Source organism: Sardina pilchardus, unplaced genomic scaffold (genome assembly GCF_963854185.1).
Source record: "Sardina pilchardus unplaced genomic scaffold, fSarPil1.1 HAP1_SCAFFOLD_236, whole genome shotgun sequence".
Taxonomy (NCBI): domain Eukaryota; kingdom Metazoa; phylum Chordata; class Actinopteri; order Clupeiformes; family Clupeidae; genus Sardina; species Sardina pilchardus.
In genome coordinates, this window is record NW_026910770.1 from 1 (window position 1) to 19,375 (window position 19,375).

Here is a 19,375-nt window from a genome sequence, read left to right on the forward strand (position 1 = left end):
AATACAAAATCTTTAGCTATTAATCTTTAATAATATCTTCTCTTCCTCCTGTTGGTTAGACATGTGGCCACTCTCTGTCTCAGAATCTGCCTCAACTCTTTCTGTGAGAAAATGTACCACGGGAAGGACCACTTGAATAGTCATCTGCAGACCCACGATCCTAATAAGCAGAACTTGCAGTGTGAGGAATGTGGTAAGCACTACAACACCAGACTGGGTTACAGGCGTCATGTAGCGACACATGCTGCCTCCAGTACAGGAGACCTCACCTGCAAGGTTTGTCGGCAGAGTTTCGATAGCATGCCTGCCCTCCTGGAGCACCTGAGCACCCACACGGGTAGACCGCCACCGGCAGGCACTGCTGTGAGGGAGAGGAGGCACCCCTGTGACCACTGTGATCGCCGCTTCTACACCCGCAAAGACGTGCGGCGTCACGCTGTGGTACACACGGGCCGCAGGGACTTCCTGTGCCCGCACTGTGCCCAGCGATTTGGCCGCAGGGACCATCTCACGAGACACCTGAAGAAGAGCCACGCTCAGGATCCCAGTCAGCTTGCCCACATGGCCCAAGGTGCTATGAAAGAAGAGCCGAGCCCCACCTTAGGCCCTGTGACGCTCACAAAGGACGCCACAGAGGCCTTCTCAATGAGCTTGTACAACCCTCAGCATCTACAGAGTGCTTCTACCTCAGGGCTACGCCACCACCACCACCATCACCATCACCACCACTCTCTGGTGCCTGGCTCCCTCTCAGCTCCTTTGGGGGTTGGTTGCAGTATGGAGCCTCCTAAGCTCCAGCAGCAGCAGCAGCAGCCGCAGCTTCAGCAGCAACAATACCTACAGCCGTCTAGGTATCAGTCTGGATCTACCTCATACCTGAAGGCAGAAATGGAGAACCTCCTGGCAGAGCTCCAGTGCGGGCCACCCGCCCCTCAGGCAGCTGCTCCTGCTTCCTCATCTCGACCAGGAGACTTGTTTCCAGAAGGCTTTGGTCAAGACCCTCACTTCCCACTCAGGAACTCTGCCTTCGCTAACACAGACCCCACCTCTGCTGCTAATATGGACCTCTCTCATCTCCTAGGGTTCTTGCCATTTGGTTTGCCTCCTTATAGCAGTCCTTTGAGCACAGGAGGTCTTGTGATGGGTTACTCAACGACCACCACAGCTGCCAATTCTTCTGCCTCTTCTTCACAAGTGTCAGGGCCACTTCCCTCATTTCAGCTGCAGCAGCCTCAGGAGTCCCAGACCTCAGGGCCCCTGAACCAGCTCCCTGCAGTGTTTAGCCCTGGTTTCAGTTCACACACACTGCCACACACACTGCCACGATTCCACCAGGCTTTTCAACAGTGAAACCTCTGTGGGGAAAAAAAGATGGCGTAAGAGCATAGAAAATATGATGTGGAGCCTGCTGAATGAGAATCTTATATTTTGAATGAACCAGATACACAGTTTACCCTGACGTCAAAGTGAACATCTATAGGCCTAATTAGATTAGTTTTAGTTGTTCCTCTGTAGTGTTCATAGATTTATACATTTTCAAGCCGTAATCCCCTTTACTATCTATTTTCACCTCTGAAGGTTTTAAACCCAAGGGGCAAATTTGGCCACAAATATTTCCTCATTATTTTATACCCATGATTAATTGCATGAAGCAAATTGACATAGTGTCTTCTTGAACAGTGAAGCACTTTTATTGCCTTTAGCACTTCTCTGACTGAAGTTGGAATTCAGTCAAGTTCTACAACCTTTACAAATGTTCAGAACCCAAGCTGAATTCTCTCACCTAGTTTTACCTCATGGACTGCACTGTCACATGTTTTGTGTAGCACATTAACTTGTTGCAGGATTAACATGAATTTTATTATTGGAATTTTAACAGAAGGGCAATGGATCTTTCAAAATTTCAGGAAGTTTCAGAATCAAAGTTACTCTGATAGGGGTACAGTTTCCTAAATTTGTTCTAGTATAGTGAGGTTTGACCTATTTTAGCAAAAGGATGTTTGATATCCCTAAGTAGTGGCATATTTAGATTTAGTTTGTGCTAGATTGAGTATCTGGTGTGTGTATTGATGGAAACCATAATTAATCTCGTATCTGCAAACAGTGAACTGGATTTTTGTGATTGGTTGGTGAATTACTTTAGCGTATATGCGATTCCCCAGATTTCCCCTGAACATTAGCATGATTTTGAAATACTATCATATACAAAGTGTGTGAAATAATGTTAAACAAGCAACGGTATTCAAATGTTTTGCTGTGAAACATTACCTTAAATTTGTTTTTAAACGATTGTAATCAGTTGTTTTTAAGTCTGAAAATGCTGCATTTATCAATATTATCTCATCACAATTATCATTTTATTATTATCTAGCATTTTACCAAAATCCTCAAGAATATCTGAAAAGAGAATATTATGAATGATTTGAACGACTGTATCCAGAGAAGCATTGGTTGCGACCTAGAAACATTTACACTCAGTCTGATGTGCATTGGTAGGATAATCTTTGTAGATGACAAAAGCCTGAAAATCTGTCCCAGATATCATTTCCAGGGATTTTACACCAGAATTTTGGGCTCTTTAAACTGTTTGACCTCAGATTAACTGAGCACTTCTGTGGGAACTCAGTTATCCAGGGAAATGATGCTGTGTATCTTCTATGTGACCAATAACATGAACTGCTTATTTTGATTTGTTATTTGTTAGCATTGTAGAATCTACTTTTTTTTTTAACACAACATACCTCATTATCAATCCTGCTACCTGAATCTGCTTTTTGCAGTGTAACAGTATCACTTGAAACTTAAAATGGAAGGTCAGATTGCAAGTAAATGTACAGTGGATGATATCAAAATTGTTATCTATGCTGTTACAAATTGATTTCAGAAGAAATCATTCTTGGGGCTAATTAGACTATATGATGGACATGATCATATAATTGTGCAGATTACTCCCTATAGACATCAGACATATGTTATTCAGGGAGTGACACTCAAATGAGTATGCTGCACCTACCAACCTTTTGTATCATGATGTTATTTGAAAGACGTTCATTGACTAAATGAACACACGAGACGTTTTGTTTGGACTACTTATATACCTCACCCAACATTGTGCCAGTCACACAAATGCAGGGATATCAGTACTTGTGCACTTAACTAACAATATTCTGTTAGGCCCATAGCTGTACATTCCCTGGTATTCAGTTTTGTAGTTAGATCTGTGTAGTTACTGTGATATTTTGATACTGGCTGACTACCTCAGACAATAGCACTTTGGTGCTACACATTGTACCTCATGATGAGAGAACTGTGTTTAGAGAAATGTATACATTTTAGGAAAATGGTTGTGTATCTGTACAAGCTCAGCACGGGCATTGACGATACTGATGTTTTATCAATCCTTTTAAAAAGAGAATTAAAGTGAAAAGCAGAATATCTTTGGCCTCTTTGTGATTACAAGCTAATTTGATGACTATATCTCTTTAGTACCTGAAACAGATGGCGAATGGAAATCGTTTTGTCTTTTTCTCATTTGTCATTGATAAATGTTAATCTTTAGCATTTGTTTGTTCATGTTGCCACCCTGCAAAATGACTATTTGTACTGAACCTGGAGAGGCACCCTGTGGGGCATTCTCCATTATAGTGTGATATTGCACTTATCTATTTATTCATTTGGCTGGCACTTTTATCCAGAATGGCTTACATACAGTATGTCAATCATTACAAGGGCCAGCTCAAAGGCATAGTTAAAGGTGGCAGCCGGGAACATACTGTATGGTAACACAGCACCTTAGACTCAAGACTATTACCATCTGCTTATATACATGCAATATGTTTGAATCCAAGTCAGCTAACAATGAAGTGATGCAACATTTTACATCTACATTAGGGTTACAAGAGATGATCTGCATACAGACTGATAAGAGATGATCTTCACATATGGCTAATTGATTGGAGTAATCATCCAATCAATTATTCTTGTCAACAGCCCCACCAGTCACTAATTTCTCATGTGTGCTCAAATATTATAGGCTGTTTAGTTTTAGGCGGTGGCCTAAGGCTTTATTATGCAGGGTACAATGTTGTCATAACAATGTAACATACTTTATAAAATGTATCCAAGAGCAAGGGTCAGCATTAAGTAGTTCTGTGAGAAAAGAACAGGCTGCTATTTTGCATAATAAGTTGCTAGTGCTATGGGAAACCTCCATAGACCTAAAAGAAAAGAAAAAAAGAACCTCTCCTCAAAGAAAATATTGGCATAGCCTAGTTTATGAACTAAAAGGATTAAAAATCCATTCATAGTGCTTGAAACATTTAATCACTTTAAGCATGTTATTTAGGCCTACAACCAGAGAGGGTTAAAGCGGAAAACCTCTGTTTTACCATGTCTCTTTTTTTCTGTTTTAGTCATTTCATTTAGTGAAGTCATTTGATCTATCTCAGCTTTGTTTAAGTAAATGTATCGATTATAGTATTATTCACTACTATTCACGCAAGTATAGCAATATTGCTCATCATCAATCCACAATAACACTTTCATTCAATTACTGTTTGAACATGAGCCGTAGTAATATACAGACAGGCAACGACATAGGCAGCTAAAACATTTACGGAAGCTGTGAAGGGCCTATGTTGTCAAATGATTAGTGGCAGAGCAGTGGTAGTGGCAAATATGCTAGCATAACATTTGCTCGTTTTACACACCTTCAGCATTTTCTTCCAAAGTGCCATTTTAAGTGGTAGATTTAGTAAGCTGTGCCGTTGATATACCCTTTCATTTAAATCGACATTGTCAAGAATGTCAACTGATAATTAACGGTAGCTAGCCTTTCCGCTAACGACATGTCATTGACTAACTTTGCGATGTAGAAAAGAGTAGAAGGGTAGATTCAGAAAACATATTTATGAATATTGTAGAAAGACGTTTTTGTTTGGTGTTCTTTCGGAATGGCAGACGAAGCTCTATTCCAGTTTCTTCACAATGAAGTCATTCAATATGTGTACAAATCAGCCGAGAGTGGAGAGATGGTAATGTTGATCTGAAAACATTTTGTTTACTATTTAGGACATTCATTTCATTTCGATAATAGTATGATTTGTGCAAACTAAACGAATTGTAATGCTCCCTGGTAATAATAATCATTTAAAACTATGTTTGCAACTTTGCTCTCCGCAGGAAAATGGGAGATGTATTACCAAACTGGAAAACATGGGATTTAGAGTCGGACAAGGACTCATTGAAAGGTATCATGACATATCAGTGATGTCTAATGGCCTGAAGTTAGGAAACTGCTTCCTTTGATAAAAGGAATTGCCTGAAAAATAAACGTGGATTTACCTCGTTTCACTACACAATGTGAATTGCAACAAGGACTGATTTTCTGACCTCTGACTCAATTGAATATCATGTAGAAATTGCTGTCCACTTTCTGACAAAACATTTACTTGCTTAATTTCAAATTTCATAGATCTCATAGCAAAAGTGACAAAACTGTCCTATTTCAGATTTACAAAAGATACTGCACGCTTCAAAGATGAACTTGACATCATGAAGTTCATCTGCAAGGACTTCTGGACCAGTGTTTTTAAAAAGCAAATTGACAACCTGAGGACAAACCACCAGGTAGATCAAATGTCTTTTCACTCTTATTTGTGTACTGAAGTTACACCTTTAAATTATAAAAAAAAAATATTCTATACCCTGTTGACAGTGTGTGTGTGTTTTATTTAGGGTATTTATGTACTTCAAGACAACAAATTCCGTCTACTTACACAGTTGTCTGCAGGTAAACAGTATCTGGAACATGCTCCAAAGGTGAGTTGAACAATGGGTTAGAAACCAACATCTAAGCCTATTGAAAGTGTACAGAAAAAGTATGTTCTGATTGTATACTGATGTTAAAACTTAAGTGTTGCTTTCCTGAGACCTTGTCAAAGCCATTACTATGGCCACAGAGAGAGGCTGTGGTTTGTGTGGAAAATGCCTCTCACTAGCTGATCAAGTAAAAATCAGCTTAAAGGCTGTTGCAAACTACGATTAAATAACTGAAGTGGGATGTTATTTGTCATTGTGCCAGGGAGGTTGGTCTCATATTTCAAGTCAAATAGTTTAACAGATAGATATTTCAGTGTAGAGGGCCGGGATCCTGGATATTCTGCATGTTTGGAAACAGTAATGAGTTGGCATCAGAATCAGGTGGCATGGACAGAAGGTAGAGATATCTGGGGTCTTTTTGGAATTTGCGAATGCCTTTGGGTCTGTGCCTCACAGTCTGTTGTGGTAGGCATTCAGCTACGTCAGAGACGGTTTATAAAGCGAGACAAGTCATATGAGGGTCAATTCCGGTTACCCTGTGACGTAGTGCTACTCCCATTTAGGAGGCAAACGGGAGAAATAAACCTTATCTCGGATTATGACCATTCCCTTAGCCCTACATTCAGCAATGCAAGTAACGAACCCATACTCTACAAGGCACACGTCTTTCTAACATTCCCACATTGAAATCGTATTTTCCAGCGTGATAAATACATAGCAAAGTAACTTTGTTCACGACCTGTCCCTCCTGACCTGACCTGTCCCCGCTAATTGCGCAGGCCACCTGTTATCAACGGCACACTGCTTCTGCTGCTTCTACACTGGTCTAAACCGATTACTCGTCACTGATCACGCCCAGATAGGAGGCGGAAGTGGGCACCATTTCATTCCATTGAAAACCCCCTTTATGATCCATCTTCCTTACTATACGATCTTTGGCTACGTCCAGGTCCCTTAGAGAATATTGCCATGAGTTAGGGCACATTTTGAGGATATTCAGTTGTCCCTCAACTCAAGTAGCTGAATGTATCATTTCACCATTGGAATTCACCATGGCAATGGAGGTAATTAAAGGCATCAAAATGAGTTGTTGCAGGTCAAATGCTGCAGGATGGCACCAGCTTACCTCCCATCTGAGTCTATATGGATGAAATGATGCTGACAACATGGCTCCATGTACCCATCAGCTGTCGGTCAAGTTGAATGACAGGCTGAAGACCTCACCTCGGTGGTCTTATCGTGAAAACTGTGATTTATCTCGCCCTTCCAGTATCTGGCATTCACTTGTGGCCTGGTGAGAGGGGGGCTCTCCAACCTCGGAGTGAAAAGTATTGTTACGGCGGAAGTGTCTGTCATGCCTGCATGTAAGTGTTTCTCTTGTTCCCTTGTATAGTCAGTAATTTGTCATACAGCAGCGTTGTGTGGTGTGGTCACTTTGATGTTTGCTGTACAGATTCGCAAGAAAGGCATGTAATAAACACTGAAAATGCCTCTGTCATGAATCACACACTGCAAATGGAAAACTGCTAGCTCCAGCACTACTGACAGTCTTTGTTTCTTTCTTTTTTTAAGGTAAATTCCAGGTCATGATTCAGAAGTAAACAAACTGGACACTCCATCCAATATCCATAGATATATTGATCATCCTTGTTGCCTTTTCTGTTGATTTTGAAAGGGAAACTTGAAATATCCTGCATGAAATTAATGTTATGATCTCTTAAGTGTCTTTCTTTCAGTATGTCTTATTGTTACATTAACTGTAATCAATTATGAATCATGAAGTTTATTTTTAGGAGTAGAGTCAACTGATTATCGACATGTGTAATTATGTTTGCACTGAGTATCCACTAAAGGCCTATGATTGCACAAAGTTAGGAATTATGTTATTTTAATGGTCTTGTCTAAACATCCCTAAGCACTATTGTGATAGCAGCATACACATAATGTACACATTCATATACAGCATATTAATTATTTTATCATGTAGTTAAATAATTATGCATTTTTAATTATATGTTACTATGTGATGTCATAGCTTAAAAGGTTCATCCTGATCATGCTTATTTTACCAGAATGCGCTGTATGTTCTATGTGGTTTGTGCAGTTGCAATACATTGCTTGTGTTAATAGAAACCCATTCCAGACCAGAAAAGCCCAACGTTGTGACATTTCTTTATTTGTATTCTTATTTGATAAATCTTTCAACTGAATCAACATTCATCGTAATGAAACCTGTTCCTGAAGCACAGGTCTTTGAATAACACTTTCAGTCACCGTTAGATGAGGCGAAGAGCAGACAGGTTGCATGAGAATGGGTGTGATGGTGCAGATCAGGGTTGAGAGACGTATGAACAGGGGTTAGATGAGTTTGTGAGGATTGAGTTGGAGTAATGAGTATCGGCTGCTTGAGAATACAGTGAAAGTCCCAGACATTTTGATGGTGTTGAGTTCGTGGTAATTCAAATCTTGATAGTTCTGTAAATATTATGGAGTTCATCGCAATAACCAACACTGATTCGACAATGTTTAAAAAATAAATAAATAACACGGACGTCTGCTGCTGAAAAATGTGGCCCAGACGTCTTTGGTGATTGTGGTCACATGACCTATGCATCATCCGGGTACGTAGCAAAGTAGCGTCCAATGAAAAATGAAAGAATTTTCCAAGCACGATGCCATTGGATGATTTGAAGAAATTTAAACGTCAATGCAACGGCGCTGAAGTTTGGATTTTGCAGTTCCTCGTCAACAACGTACCAGTCGTGTCTGTAAGAGGGAGGGCATCTTGAGTTAAATTATCCGTAAGTACTGGATATATTATCAATATTTTACGATTTGTATAGTGAATACGGCAAACTAGTAGGAAAGAATGCGCTGACTTTGAAAATAACTACAATACAACTTTTGGGTAACGTTAGTCAGATGAATTTGGCTAGCAATGCGATTAGGAACAATTCGCTAGCAGCTAGTCAACCAGTAACGTTAACGTTAATGTTATTTAGCCTTTCAACTTAAAGTTAACATGGGCCGTGCACACGGATAATCACCTTAGTTACTTAGCTACTCGGTTAAACCAGACTTACTGTGAGTTTCCTCTGTAAGTAGCAGTCCCTTTTGTATTTAATGGATAACGTGTTGTGTCGTTACCGTTAGCGAAAAGGTTGTGCATCTTGCTAAAATATGGCTGAAATTGCTATCACGGCTAAAGGTGGCAGCTAGTTAGCATAACGATTAATAACTACGTATAGTTTAAATATGATCATTAACGTCGATGACCCATGACTGTTTAGCCGATGTACAAGACTAATGTATCAATTACATATCTAAACTGGAACGTTAGCGATCAGCATTACAGTATTTGGAGCCGATTGAACCATCTAGTTGAGGGTTAAAGTAAGGAGTTGTTTACGGGGATTTCAAGTGAATTGTCCACATTCTTTCTGAACGTCTGAACACATTCTTTAGCTTTCATACATGGTGTTGTTGTCGACAACAATGGACACAACATTGATTTCCTTACATCTTGAGACCATTTGTACCTCACTTGTTTGTGTTTCAATAACATTTCATTATATTGACAACGACCCAGGAAATCGCCATCTGGGATAACGCTAGACTATATTGGGTTCCGAGATGGACGTGCAGCCTGCTGGCTCTGCGGACCTTTATGAATTTGATGCTCCTAGCCATATTTTGGATTTCAAAACCCTTCAACCGGATGATCAGGCTGACCAGTGGTTTGGTGAGTGTCTGAATGGTGGGAGTAACTCGGTGATTATTAACTGTAGGGTATACGTACTAAGAGGGTTTTGTTTGTCATTTCCTTTTACTAGATTGCTCTAAGGACTTGACTGTCGAACAACAGGAAGATGGAGACATCAAACCAAACCTGACTACTCCTGCAGCCAAGGGAAGAGAAGGGAGCTCCGATAAAGGTGTGTCCTGTCCCATGTTTTACTACAGTGCATGAAAATGAATTGTTCTGATTTCTGAAATGTCCAGTGTACACGATCTACATCAATTTCTAAATTGATCTATTCTAATGTAGATCTATTCTGATCTACATTACTTCTGGTAAACTGTAAATACTCACACACAAACAAACTGCATGATTAATTGTAGCTTTCACATTTGCTGATAGTGCGTGTGATTCAAAATAATGAATGTTAGATGTTACATCTCTACTCAGGCCAACAACAGCTATGTGCTGTGTTACCCACATATAACTTATTAGCAAGAGATGCACTGTACTACTTCGTACCTCAAGAGGTGTTAGTGAGAAGGTAGCTAGTACTGTACAAAATGGAGTGAGTGCATGGAACAAGAACTACATTTCTACTGAATAGTAACGTGCGGATTTCTTTGCTTGCAGAGGATTCGGTAGAAAACATCGCACCCTCAAACATTGTTCTTTCATGGGGTAACAGCAAGCCAGCAGTGCCTGCTCCCACCCAAGCAAAGGCTCAACCACGCAGGTACAGTTGAAATTTAAAGCATTACTTGTATGTATTACTGGCCTATATGACAAGATATTGAACTGTCATTGCATTGCAAGATTTTTTTGTTTGTTTCATACATGGGTTGTCTGTCAGCTAAAATGTGCCACACCATTGCTCAACAGGGTGTCCAAGCGACCTGTAGCAGAAGTGAAGGTTGCAACTCCACCGGTTAAGAAACAGAGAAGGTCAGTTATCTGTTTTATTTTCATATTTATTTTATATAGCATCATCTACAGTTTTAGAAATGTTTATTTAAGTATACTGCTTTGCAGAGTTGTACCAACACCTAAAAGAACGTTTCATCACTTGAGGTAAAATGTGTCTTTCAAGAATACACCTGGATGGTTTATTGTGCACATGATTGGAATTTTATTACATAGGAAGGGTTCAAAGAGGTTTACCATGGTGGCAGTCACTTTTTTTTTTAAACCCACCTTTTTTTCCAAGGTGTTTGGTGGGTGAGGTGAGCTGTTTAAACACAGGTGGAAGGACCAACTTGTTTATTGATACTGATATTAACACTGCCTTTTGTTTTTGTCCTCACTTGGTATTTTAACAGGAGCTCGTCCCACACACAGAGACAGAGACGAGTTGTGAGGAGCAGTCGCAGACTTAGTCAAAAGTCTGCAGCTTCCACAGCTAAGGCCCAGGCTCCTGCTGCTCCTGCTTCTTCTACTACTTCTGCCAAGCAGTGAGTAAAGCATTATTTATCCCTTCATTATGCCAACAGCCAAAGTTGGCTAAATTTGTTCCTTTATTTTTGTGGTTAGTGACCCTTATTTGACTTCAAAGCCAAGCAAAGCATGATCCTGTCAACAAGGCCCATCCTCAAGAGACTTTGCACAAAAGTGCCAGACCTGCCAACATGTACGCATTTTGCGTAGCGGGCACGCATTTTGACCTCCTAGTACGCTGGTACGATTTCATGCTCTAAACTACGCATTTCGTTTGATCTCGCATTCGTCAGTGTCAGTGAAGTTGTCAGTGAAGTTGATTCTGCGCTACAGAGCCACAGCCATAGATATAATTCACAAGGTCTTAGTACAACTAAGTAGTCAATTAATTTCGGTAGAGACCGTGCTATTGCAGATCCCAAAGGGAAAATATGCGTCTATTCCGAAAATAAACAAACACGCTTTTATTTTTTCAACTTGTGTTCGCGGCATAGACCTAACTTGTGTTCGCGGTTCTCATCCCTCAGTCACGCCATTCTAAAGTGAAAGTGTGTGCAAGCGCAGGTGCGTCAGAGGACAGGGGTGTCACAGCTGGTATAGTTAAACTTTGACAATTACTGTATTCAAAACGAGTGAATTAGTACAGCAGTGTAGCAGCGTGTTTTCTTTTAATATTGCAAACGTTATCACTACAAGACCGCTAACCTTATGTTGCCGTCTTGAGTTATGTAAAAATAGACGTAGCATAGGCTACAACGAGATTCTGTGATGAAGAATTCATTCATTTTGAACAATTTATTGTGTAAACGGTGGAGCGAATTCAGACAACTTTAACAGAGAACTTCATCAGTATATCAAAGGCTATGTAAATAAAAGATGAATTGCTCCTTAACTGGCATGTGCCATTCTACAAAAGCAATGATGATTGGCATGCTGAAATCTTTCAAAGAAACGTTCTATTCATCTGGAATAGCCTATTCCTTCCTACAGGGCACAGTTTAACATGCAATGTGAATGAATACTGTTTTCACAACATTGTTAGTTAAGCAAAATAATCTTCAAGTAGCTTAGGCTGCAGGTTAAACATTTCAGATCAACTTTACAAATGCAAGCTTAATGTAGGCTAGTTTATATTCTGATTTGTTCCAATAGCCTATCTTTTCATACGTAGGATATGCTAATAGGCCTATGACCTCTTCAAAAGCCTGATAATTCAGGCTCAGATATTGTCTTTGTTTTAAGGCCTGAACCATGTTCAAATAATAAAAAAAAGAGACTTTTGTAGATTGCACACACCCAAATTATATTTTATGGTGAAGAGTAGCCTTTAGTAATTTGTATGATATTCTTTAATTAATATGCACCCCTCCACCCACCCACCCCCACAGACACAGACACACACACACACACACACACATACACACACACACACACACACATACACATATACATACTGTATACACATACAGAATGTAAGTTGGAGGATCCGGCGGTCCGAAATTTGGTCGTCGTCGTCGTCCGGGGGGGGGGGTTAGTACTCATAAAATTCTTTCAAGGTTGGCAGGTCTGAAGTGCATATTAATTAAATAAGATAACTGCTTGTTTGGCTGTTTCCGTACTAGGAGGAGCACTGAGCAGCAGGAGATGGAACGCATTGAAGCTCTCCAACATGAGGTGGCTGAGCAACGACGCCGTAACGAAGCCAGCTACAAAGCGGCCCTTGCTGGCAGTGAGTACAATGTCTTTTTCCCCTCGTGTGTGTGTGTGTGTGTGTGTGTGTGTGTGTGTGTGTGTGTGTGTGTGTGTGTGTGTGTGTGTGTGTGTGTGTGTGTGTGTGTGTGTGTGTGTGTGTGTGTGTGTGTGTGTGTGTCCCCTAGTAAGGCATTCTTGAGTTGAAGCTCCCCATCGGCATGCGTGTGTGTCCACTACTCATGATATGAGTCCACTGTGTTATGAACAGTGTTTTGTTGGTTCCCACAGGTCAACCTGTGAAGAAACAAGTTCTGTCCACTACAATACCAAAAGAGTTCCGCTTCCGCTCAGATGCACGGATAAAACGCACCGCCACAGCCACAAATTCCAGTTCCACCTACACAGAGATGGATTTTAATTCCCAGCTCCGGAAGCACCAAACTTCACCTGTAAATGCAACTTTTTTTATTAATGTTATTGTACCTGTACTGTACTGTACTGTAATGTTATTTTATAGAGAGTGAGCGAGAATTTATCTAAACTATTTGGTTCTCCTTATCCTAGGTAAAGGCACCACCAAAGGCGACCGTTCCCAAGCCATTCAATCTATCTCGTGGTGGCAAACGAAAGCATGAGGAGTCTGCTGGTTATGTGTCTATAGCACAGCAGATTGAACAGTACCAGAAACGCACACCAGTGCGCTATCACTTACGAAGTCGACAAAGTCAAGAGCGAGGTATTTCATTAAGTTGTTGCTAAAGCCCTCTGTTTGCCATGTATTACACTAGTCCTTCAGGTTGAGCATGTCTGTACGAAGTCACTTTTGTCTACAGTAATTTCCTGTGTATCATCTGCATTGTGTATAAGCCACAGGACAGTGTTTTATGCCAGTTAAAAGAAACATAAGCATATTAACTGCCTCCATGTATTAACTTCATAGCTGATGAAATGTAAAAATTGATGTATAATCTGTGGCTAAACGTTGGGAAATTACAGCATATATTCTTTCCTGACTCCCAGGTCCCTCGCCAGTGAAGGCTGAGCGGCCAAAGGTTACGCACCCAATGACCCCTCAGCTGATGACCCGCCAGAGGAGCCGCCCCCAGGTGGTGAAGAGTACGGCTGAGATTGAGGCTGAAGAGTTGGAAAAGATTCAGCAGTATGTGAATCAGTCACACCCTCTGATTAGTCTATTGTTTCCCATTGGAACATGTCCATTGGAGTCTTCCTGAAGGACTTGTATGTCGTGGGAATGATCCTTACTTTTGCCTTCACCATGTCTTTCAGGTTTAAGTTCAAAGCCCTTGAGCTCAATCGGAAAATACTGGAGGCTGCTGTGGTGCCCAAGAAGCCAACAGCCAAGGGAGTCACCCAACCCGAGGGGTTCCAGTTGGAGATTGAGAAGCGGCTGCAGGAGAGGCAGGCCAGTAAAAAGCCAAAGGAAGCCGAAGACCACACCTTTCACTCCAGACCTCTGCCAGTGAAAATCCTGGAGGAGGTGGTGGTATGTATTGTCTCTGTAGGCAGGCTTGCATTGCGAAATGGAAAAACTAGTAGTGTAAACTTTTGACTAGAGTTTATACGCTTGAGATGGTTTTTCCGACCTGTTCTATATCACTGGAGATGCATTTTTTGCCTTTAGGTGAGCAACAATATGCACACAAGTGTGTATCCGAGGAAGAGACAGGATTATGTTGGGTCGAGGTGAAGACATTGATGCATGTCTGCACCAAGCAATAACCATAACCCAATGAAAATGTACAATGATAAACTATAAACGGTCTATAGATATTTTGTCGCCCTCAATGTGTAACTACCACTGCCTTTAGCATATGTAATTAGTTAAACCACGGAAACGTATTGGATTTTTGGAGATCAGTAAGGATGACTGCCATGAACGAGGCAAATTCTCAAACTTTTCTTGCAAAGTAATGAATACTTTTGTGTAACTACACTAAACTACAGATATCCTAACATGGTCATAACCTGATGGATTACTGAAACAATATAAGTCTTTTAACTCAAATAGGCAAAGGTTATGTGTTCCAACAGTCTGGTATCTCTAACCATCTTAATAACTGCAACACTATGCCCTTTAAGTCTCTTTAGCTTTTTCTACTTTTTTGTAAAAACAATATATCTATATATGATATTATGTTTATATCCTTCAATAATTTCAAATGAAACTTTGTTTATATTATCAAGCAGAGCTGGGCAGAATGGTCATGGGGTTTTGAATATACTTTTTCAATTTTCTCAGGGTGTGCCAGAGAAGCGAATGGCACCTCCAACAGTACCAGAGTCTCCAGCTTTTGCTCTGAAAAACCGTGTCCGTGTGGAGCGACAGATTGAAGAGGTGGGTACACCTGGTTTGCAATGACATCTCAAGGCTCATTCCCAGTATTAGTCCCGCAGCCAAATGCCATAATTTAGGTGAACCTGTTTTTTTTTTTTTTTTTTTGCTTTAACCGACAAAACCAGGTCTGACCCCATGGCTGCCTGACTATTTTTCAGTTACTAAAATGGATAAATTCTTCTTCTGTAGGTTAAACCGGTACGCATCAAGGCTGTCCCTGTGCCACATTCTGTACCTTTCCAGCCTAAGCTTACTGTAAAGAGTGCTGTGGAGATGTGCCCATTTTCTTTTGAGGAGCGGGAACGTGAAAGGAGAGCAATGAAGGAGAAAAAACTGGAAGAGCTTCGTAAGGAGGAGGTACCGTTAAATGTTGATTTAAAGGTTTTTTTTTTTTTTCCAGAAGTTCACATGGAAAATAGTTTGCTTATGCAGTTCTTGCGAAACTCAGGCTGCAGGTTGAGGTTGACTGTAGTTGTATTCTCTGCAGTTGCACGAGTTCAAGGCCACGCCACTTCCAGACTTCACGGAGATCAGCCTTCCGGAGAAGAAGGTGGCAGAGCCCACCAAACCCGAGCCCTTCAGGCTTCAGATCGATGAGCGGGGAGCAACCAAGAGTGACCGTTGGGAGAGAATGGTGAGGTGCCGCTATGTGTACACTGCTTGCTGCACTGTTGTCCCCCATCACTTCACTTGTAAAATGAGCTCAGGCCTCTGACCACTACCCTCTTTATGGCAGATGAAGGAAGAGCTGAAACAACAGGCTGAGGCTGCCAGCTTTAAGGCTCGACCCAACACAGTCACACACAAAGAGCCATTTGTCCCCAAGAAGGAGAATAGAAGTATCTTGGGTAAGTAGTACCTGCTTGCAGAAGCGCAAATCCCAACCTCCAACCCTCATCCCCTCCCATGTGCTAAGTGCCTGGAATGATTAGTCAACTGACCAAATTCACTACAAAACTACAAAAAAAAAGATTTTATTTCGATTTTAATCCGTTAATCCGTTCAAGAGGAGGCCATATTCAGGCACTAGTGTCAATTTGTGGGTAGATAATGCATGAAGCCTGCAACAATTGCATGTTGTAGATGCATGATTTAAGATTGCCATTTCTGGAATTAAATTCTAAGTGGATATCCAGGCACTTATTGGACAGTTGATATTGATGTCAATGGTTAATTGATCAATGCTAGACGTACACTTGCACACCCTGGTCAGTTAATGTTGATATCAGTAGTTCAATGGTCAATGCTAAAGCACACCCCGGGGTATTTCAGTGTCCGTGTTGCTATTTAAGAGGCACCAAATTCACCATGGTGTCCCCCATGCTCTTTTAACTCTTGCCCTGCTCTGTTATTTTTTTATTTATTTTTTTTGCTCCCCCTTCAATTTCAAACTTGATCCCCAAACTTCCACGCCCCTGCTTCCTTGCCTCCTTTTCAATCTTTCTCTCCTCATTCAACTACTGCCACTTTCTGAAGACAATACCACTAATTCTGTAGCCACTGAGGGATTTCAATTGAGCACCGAGCGGCGGGCCAAGGAGCGGGAGGACTTTGAACGGGAGAAGAGTGAGAGGGAGGCGCTCCGAGCCCTCCAGGAGCAGGACCGGCTCCGGGAGCAGGAAGACCAGGAGCGCGAGCAGGTTGCCCGTCTGCGCCATGATTTGGTGAGATTCCAGATTGAATCTCCAGATTGAAGTGTTTTTGCTGGGAGAAATCACCAGTCTCTGGAAGTTAATTTACAGGACCTAAAGCAACTACCCATATGCAGCCTTTTGTGCTGCATGATCACAACACTACAGTAATTTCCTGCATATGCCGCATTGTGTTTAAGCCGCAGGACAGTGGTTTATGCAAGTTAAAAGAAACAAAACCACATTAACACCATATTAACTTTTTCGGGCTACCTTTGCTGTTGGCTAGGAGTATCATTTAAGAAAAACTAAAACAAACTCCCCCGTAAAACTAAGTTTTAGTTCCTGTAATGGAAAAGGCCCCAAGACAATTTATTCCTATCAGACTTCTTGACCTGAAAATTACCTGAATTCTTCTTGCAGTGTAAAATGTGTTAATTTCTAAAGTAAGTTTCTTTGTTCCCAAATGTTCAGGTTCACAAGGCACAACCAGTCAGGCACTACAAGCAATTGGAGGTGAAGAAAAGTGAGCTTCCACTGACTGTTCCACAATCTCCAAATTTCTCAGACCGATTCCGCATGTAAATTTACTACGACCATCTTAACTATTGCGTGTGTGCTTCTTTTTATAAATTGTATATATTTTGACTACTGTTTTTAGACCTAAGCTTCGGCAGCCATTGTCTTTTTCATATTGCTTAACTTTTCAGTTCTATTTTTAATTCTATTTTACTGTCCCCCATATTTCCTGTCTCTTTTTTTCAAAATAAAGGAAATGCACACCTCTCACTTTCTTTGAGTTTCTTATCTGTGTGGATGTAGTGAAGAGCCCTGGATAGCCCTCATTCTGTTGAACAGTGTGTTCTTTGCAATAAAAGGGCTACAATCAAGATTTTTGGTTTGTGTGGTCTAAACTTCTGAAAAAGCATTCTCCGATGTAGTTCTTTTATTGAAGCCAGAACTTGCATCCTACAGTCAGGAGAAACCTCAAACAGATCTGGGACAACGGTTTTCCATACTACACAGATGCAATGTAGAGGAGTTAAATGAAGAGGTTTTGCTGTCTGTCCTCTATGGAGCAGAGCTGTTAACACTGGCAGTGTTTAAAATGTAAAATGGCTGACCGCCAGGAAGTTCAATGATGACCTGATTGAAAAATATGAAGGCAAAGATTGTCATGATTGTCATAGTTTGTATAGTTGGAGAATGTATCCTTAACTTCATACTTGGCATTTACATCATGAATATTATTCATATTCAGAAATACTCCTGAAACTTCATGGATCATTATTTGTCTGGTTATGAATTATATTGGAAAAACACGGCCTGTTTGACGTTTCCACTGCCTGCTTCACATACTTTTGTTATCGGTTACTATTCAAGACTCCAGACCCTTGCAAGCCCCTCCTTTCCAGAGTTTCCTATTTCTGGTGCACTAGCCACGGCACCAGCAGATAAAGGTGGAATCTAAGCTGGACAGTCCCTGTTAACTCCAGAGAGGAACGCGTGAGGCTCATTCTCTCCACTGCCTCCTCTGCACCTGTGCCTAGGCCTTTGCTATGAAGAGAAGGTTGATTTCTTCCTCTCCAGAATCTGGTATGGATAACGCACTAGAAATTATTGCTGAATCCAAACATGTAATGGTTGTCTTTGGATAGCAGGACTGAATTCACTTCCATGATATTTCTTGCTGACATTTTGTACAAAGCGCATTGAAAGTTCATGCTGGTCTGACTTTGATTTACAAGCAGAAAATCAACCCTCCAACACGCTTAAACCGACTAAATGGATAAGAAGCAGCCTGCTACTCCTGCATATCCATGGCGGACTGCAAGTACTGGAGCCATAGGTCCAGGGCAGTGTGCAGTCACCCCGCCAGTTCTCCTGGGAAACCTGAAGACTAGGGTGAATAATATCGAGGGCAAACCCACGGTGCCATTACCTCAGCCTAGCAAGGATTGTATCATGTGTAGAACATGCAGCAAACACACAAACCAGCAAGATGCTATGACCAGCATGCTCTCTAATCAAGCGAGAGTCCTAGACTCACTCCAGAAGAATGTTCTGGAGATTCAGAGGACCTTGGAAACTCTGATGCGAGGTGAGCATGACCAGGATTTTGAAATAAATGTTTTAATTACATTATGCTTTGCACCACTGCATGTCAGATTTCCTAGTGATTTAGTCACACTTAATTCTTAGCCCTATGTGCTTAGATTCGTGCGATTGAGCTGATCAAGTGTTTTGCTGTCTTGATACAGAACGCCATTTATTCTACATATTTAAGCAGTACAGGTTGAATCAATTCTGTTGGGTGATGATTATGTGAGCTGGATGTAAACCAATTAGTTCTGCCTTGGATATCTTGTGGATATACAATATTGTCATTATTGAACTTGCCGTTATCTGTAAAAAATAGTCAATTTTGATTAATGTCTAATTACAGGCCTGGAAGAGAGGGGCTTGCACACTATTAGTGAAAATGTGCCTTTACCTAATTGCATACAACAAAGGAGGAAGTCCCTTCCAATGAGGATGCTGGCAGTGAGTAGAAACCATTGATTTTATTTCTTTGTATGAAGTGAAATTGTTTTATGACTATGTAGCTGCCAAATTTAGCCATAATGATTTAATGATTATCATGTGGATAATCTATTTCAGGATGAAGTTTATGTACAGCTTGAAGCGAACAGACATGAGCAG

The 19,375-nt window shown here is 41.0% G+C and overlaps 3 protein-coding genes across 5 annotated transcripts; all 3 read left to right on the forward strand.

Moving 5' to 3' along the window:
* Positions 1–58: 58 nt before the first annotated feature.
* Positions 59–3,433, forward strand: plagx (pleiomorphic adenoma gene X; the record flags this gene model as incomplete). The annotated part of the gene is given in 1 exon segment (XM_062530360.1): positions 59–3,433. A coding segment is annotated over 1 exon segment (1,239 nt). The 3' UTR covers positions 1,351–3,433.
* Positions 3,434–4,622: 1,189 nt separating this feature from the next.
* Positions 4,623–7,862, forward strand: trappc6b (trafficking protein particle complex subunit 6B). Its single transcript, XM_062530361.1, has 6 exons — positions 4,623–5,033; positions 5,182–5,249; positions 5,511–5,628; positions 5,737–5,820; positions 7,091–7,184; positions 7,393–7,862. The coding sequence occupies exons 1-6, from the start codon at positions 4,953–4,955 to the stop codon at positions 7,419–7,421; spliced, it is 474 nt and encodes a 157-aa protein (XP_062386345.1). The 5' UTR covers positions 4,623–4,952; the 3' UTR covers positions 7,422–7,862.
* Positions 7,863–8,517: 655 nt separating this feature from the next.
* Positions 8,518–17,461, forward strand: tpx2 (TPX2 microtubule nucleation factor). 3 transcript variants are annotated; one of them, XM_062530357.1, is made up of 18 exons: positions 8,518–8,621; positions 9,410–9,562; positions 9,654–9,755; positions 10,193–10,295; positions 10,442–10,504; positions 10,592–10,630; positions 10,879–11,010; positions 12,616–12,722; positions 12,974–13,134; positions 13,250–13,421; positions 13,706–13,844; positions 13,973–14,189; positions 14,946–15,041; positions 15,231–15,398; positions 15,529–15,675; positions 15,778–15,889; positions 16,518–16,705; positions 17,147–17,461. In XM_062530357.1, the coding sequence occupies exons 2-18, from the start codon at positions 9,454–9,456 to the stop codon at positions 17,255–17,257; spliced, it is 2,166 nt and encodes a 721-aa protein (XP_062386341.1). In that variant the 5' UTR covers positions 8,518–8,621; positions 9,410–9,453; the 3' UTR covers positions 17,258–17,461. The 3 variants fall into 3 exon arrangements, with proteins under 3 accessions (XP_062386341.1, XP_062386342.1, XP_062386343.1); XM_062530358.1 differs by having other exon boundaries at positions 16,539–16,705; XM_062530359.1 differs by lacking the exon at positions 10,592–10,630.
* The last annotated feature ends 1,914 nt before the right edge of the window (positions 17,462–19,375 follow it).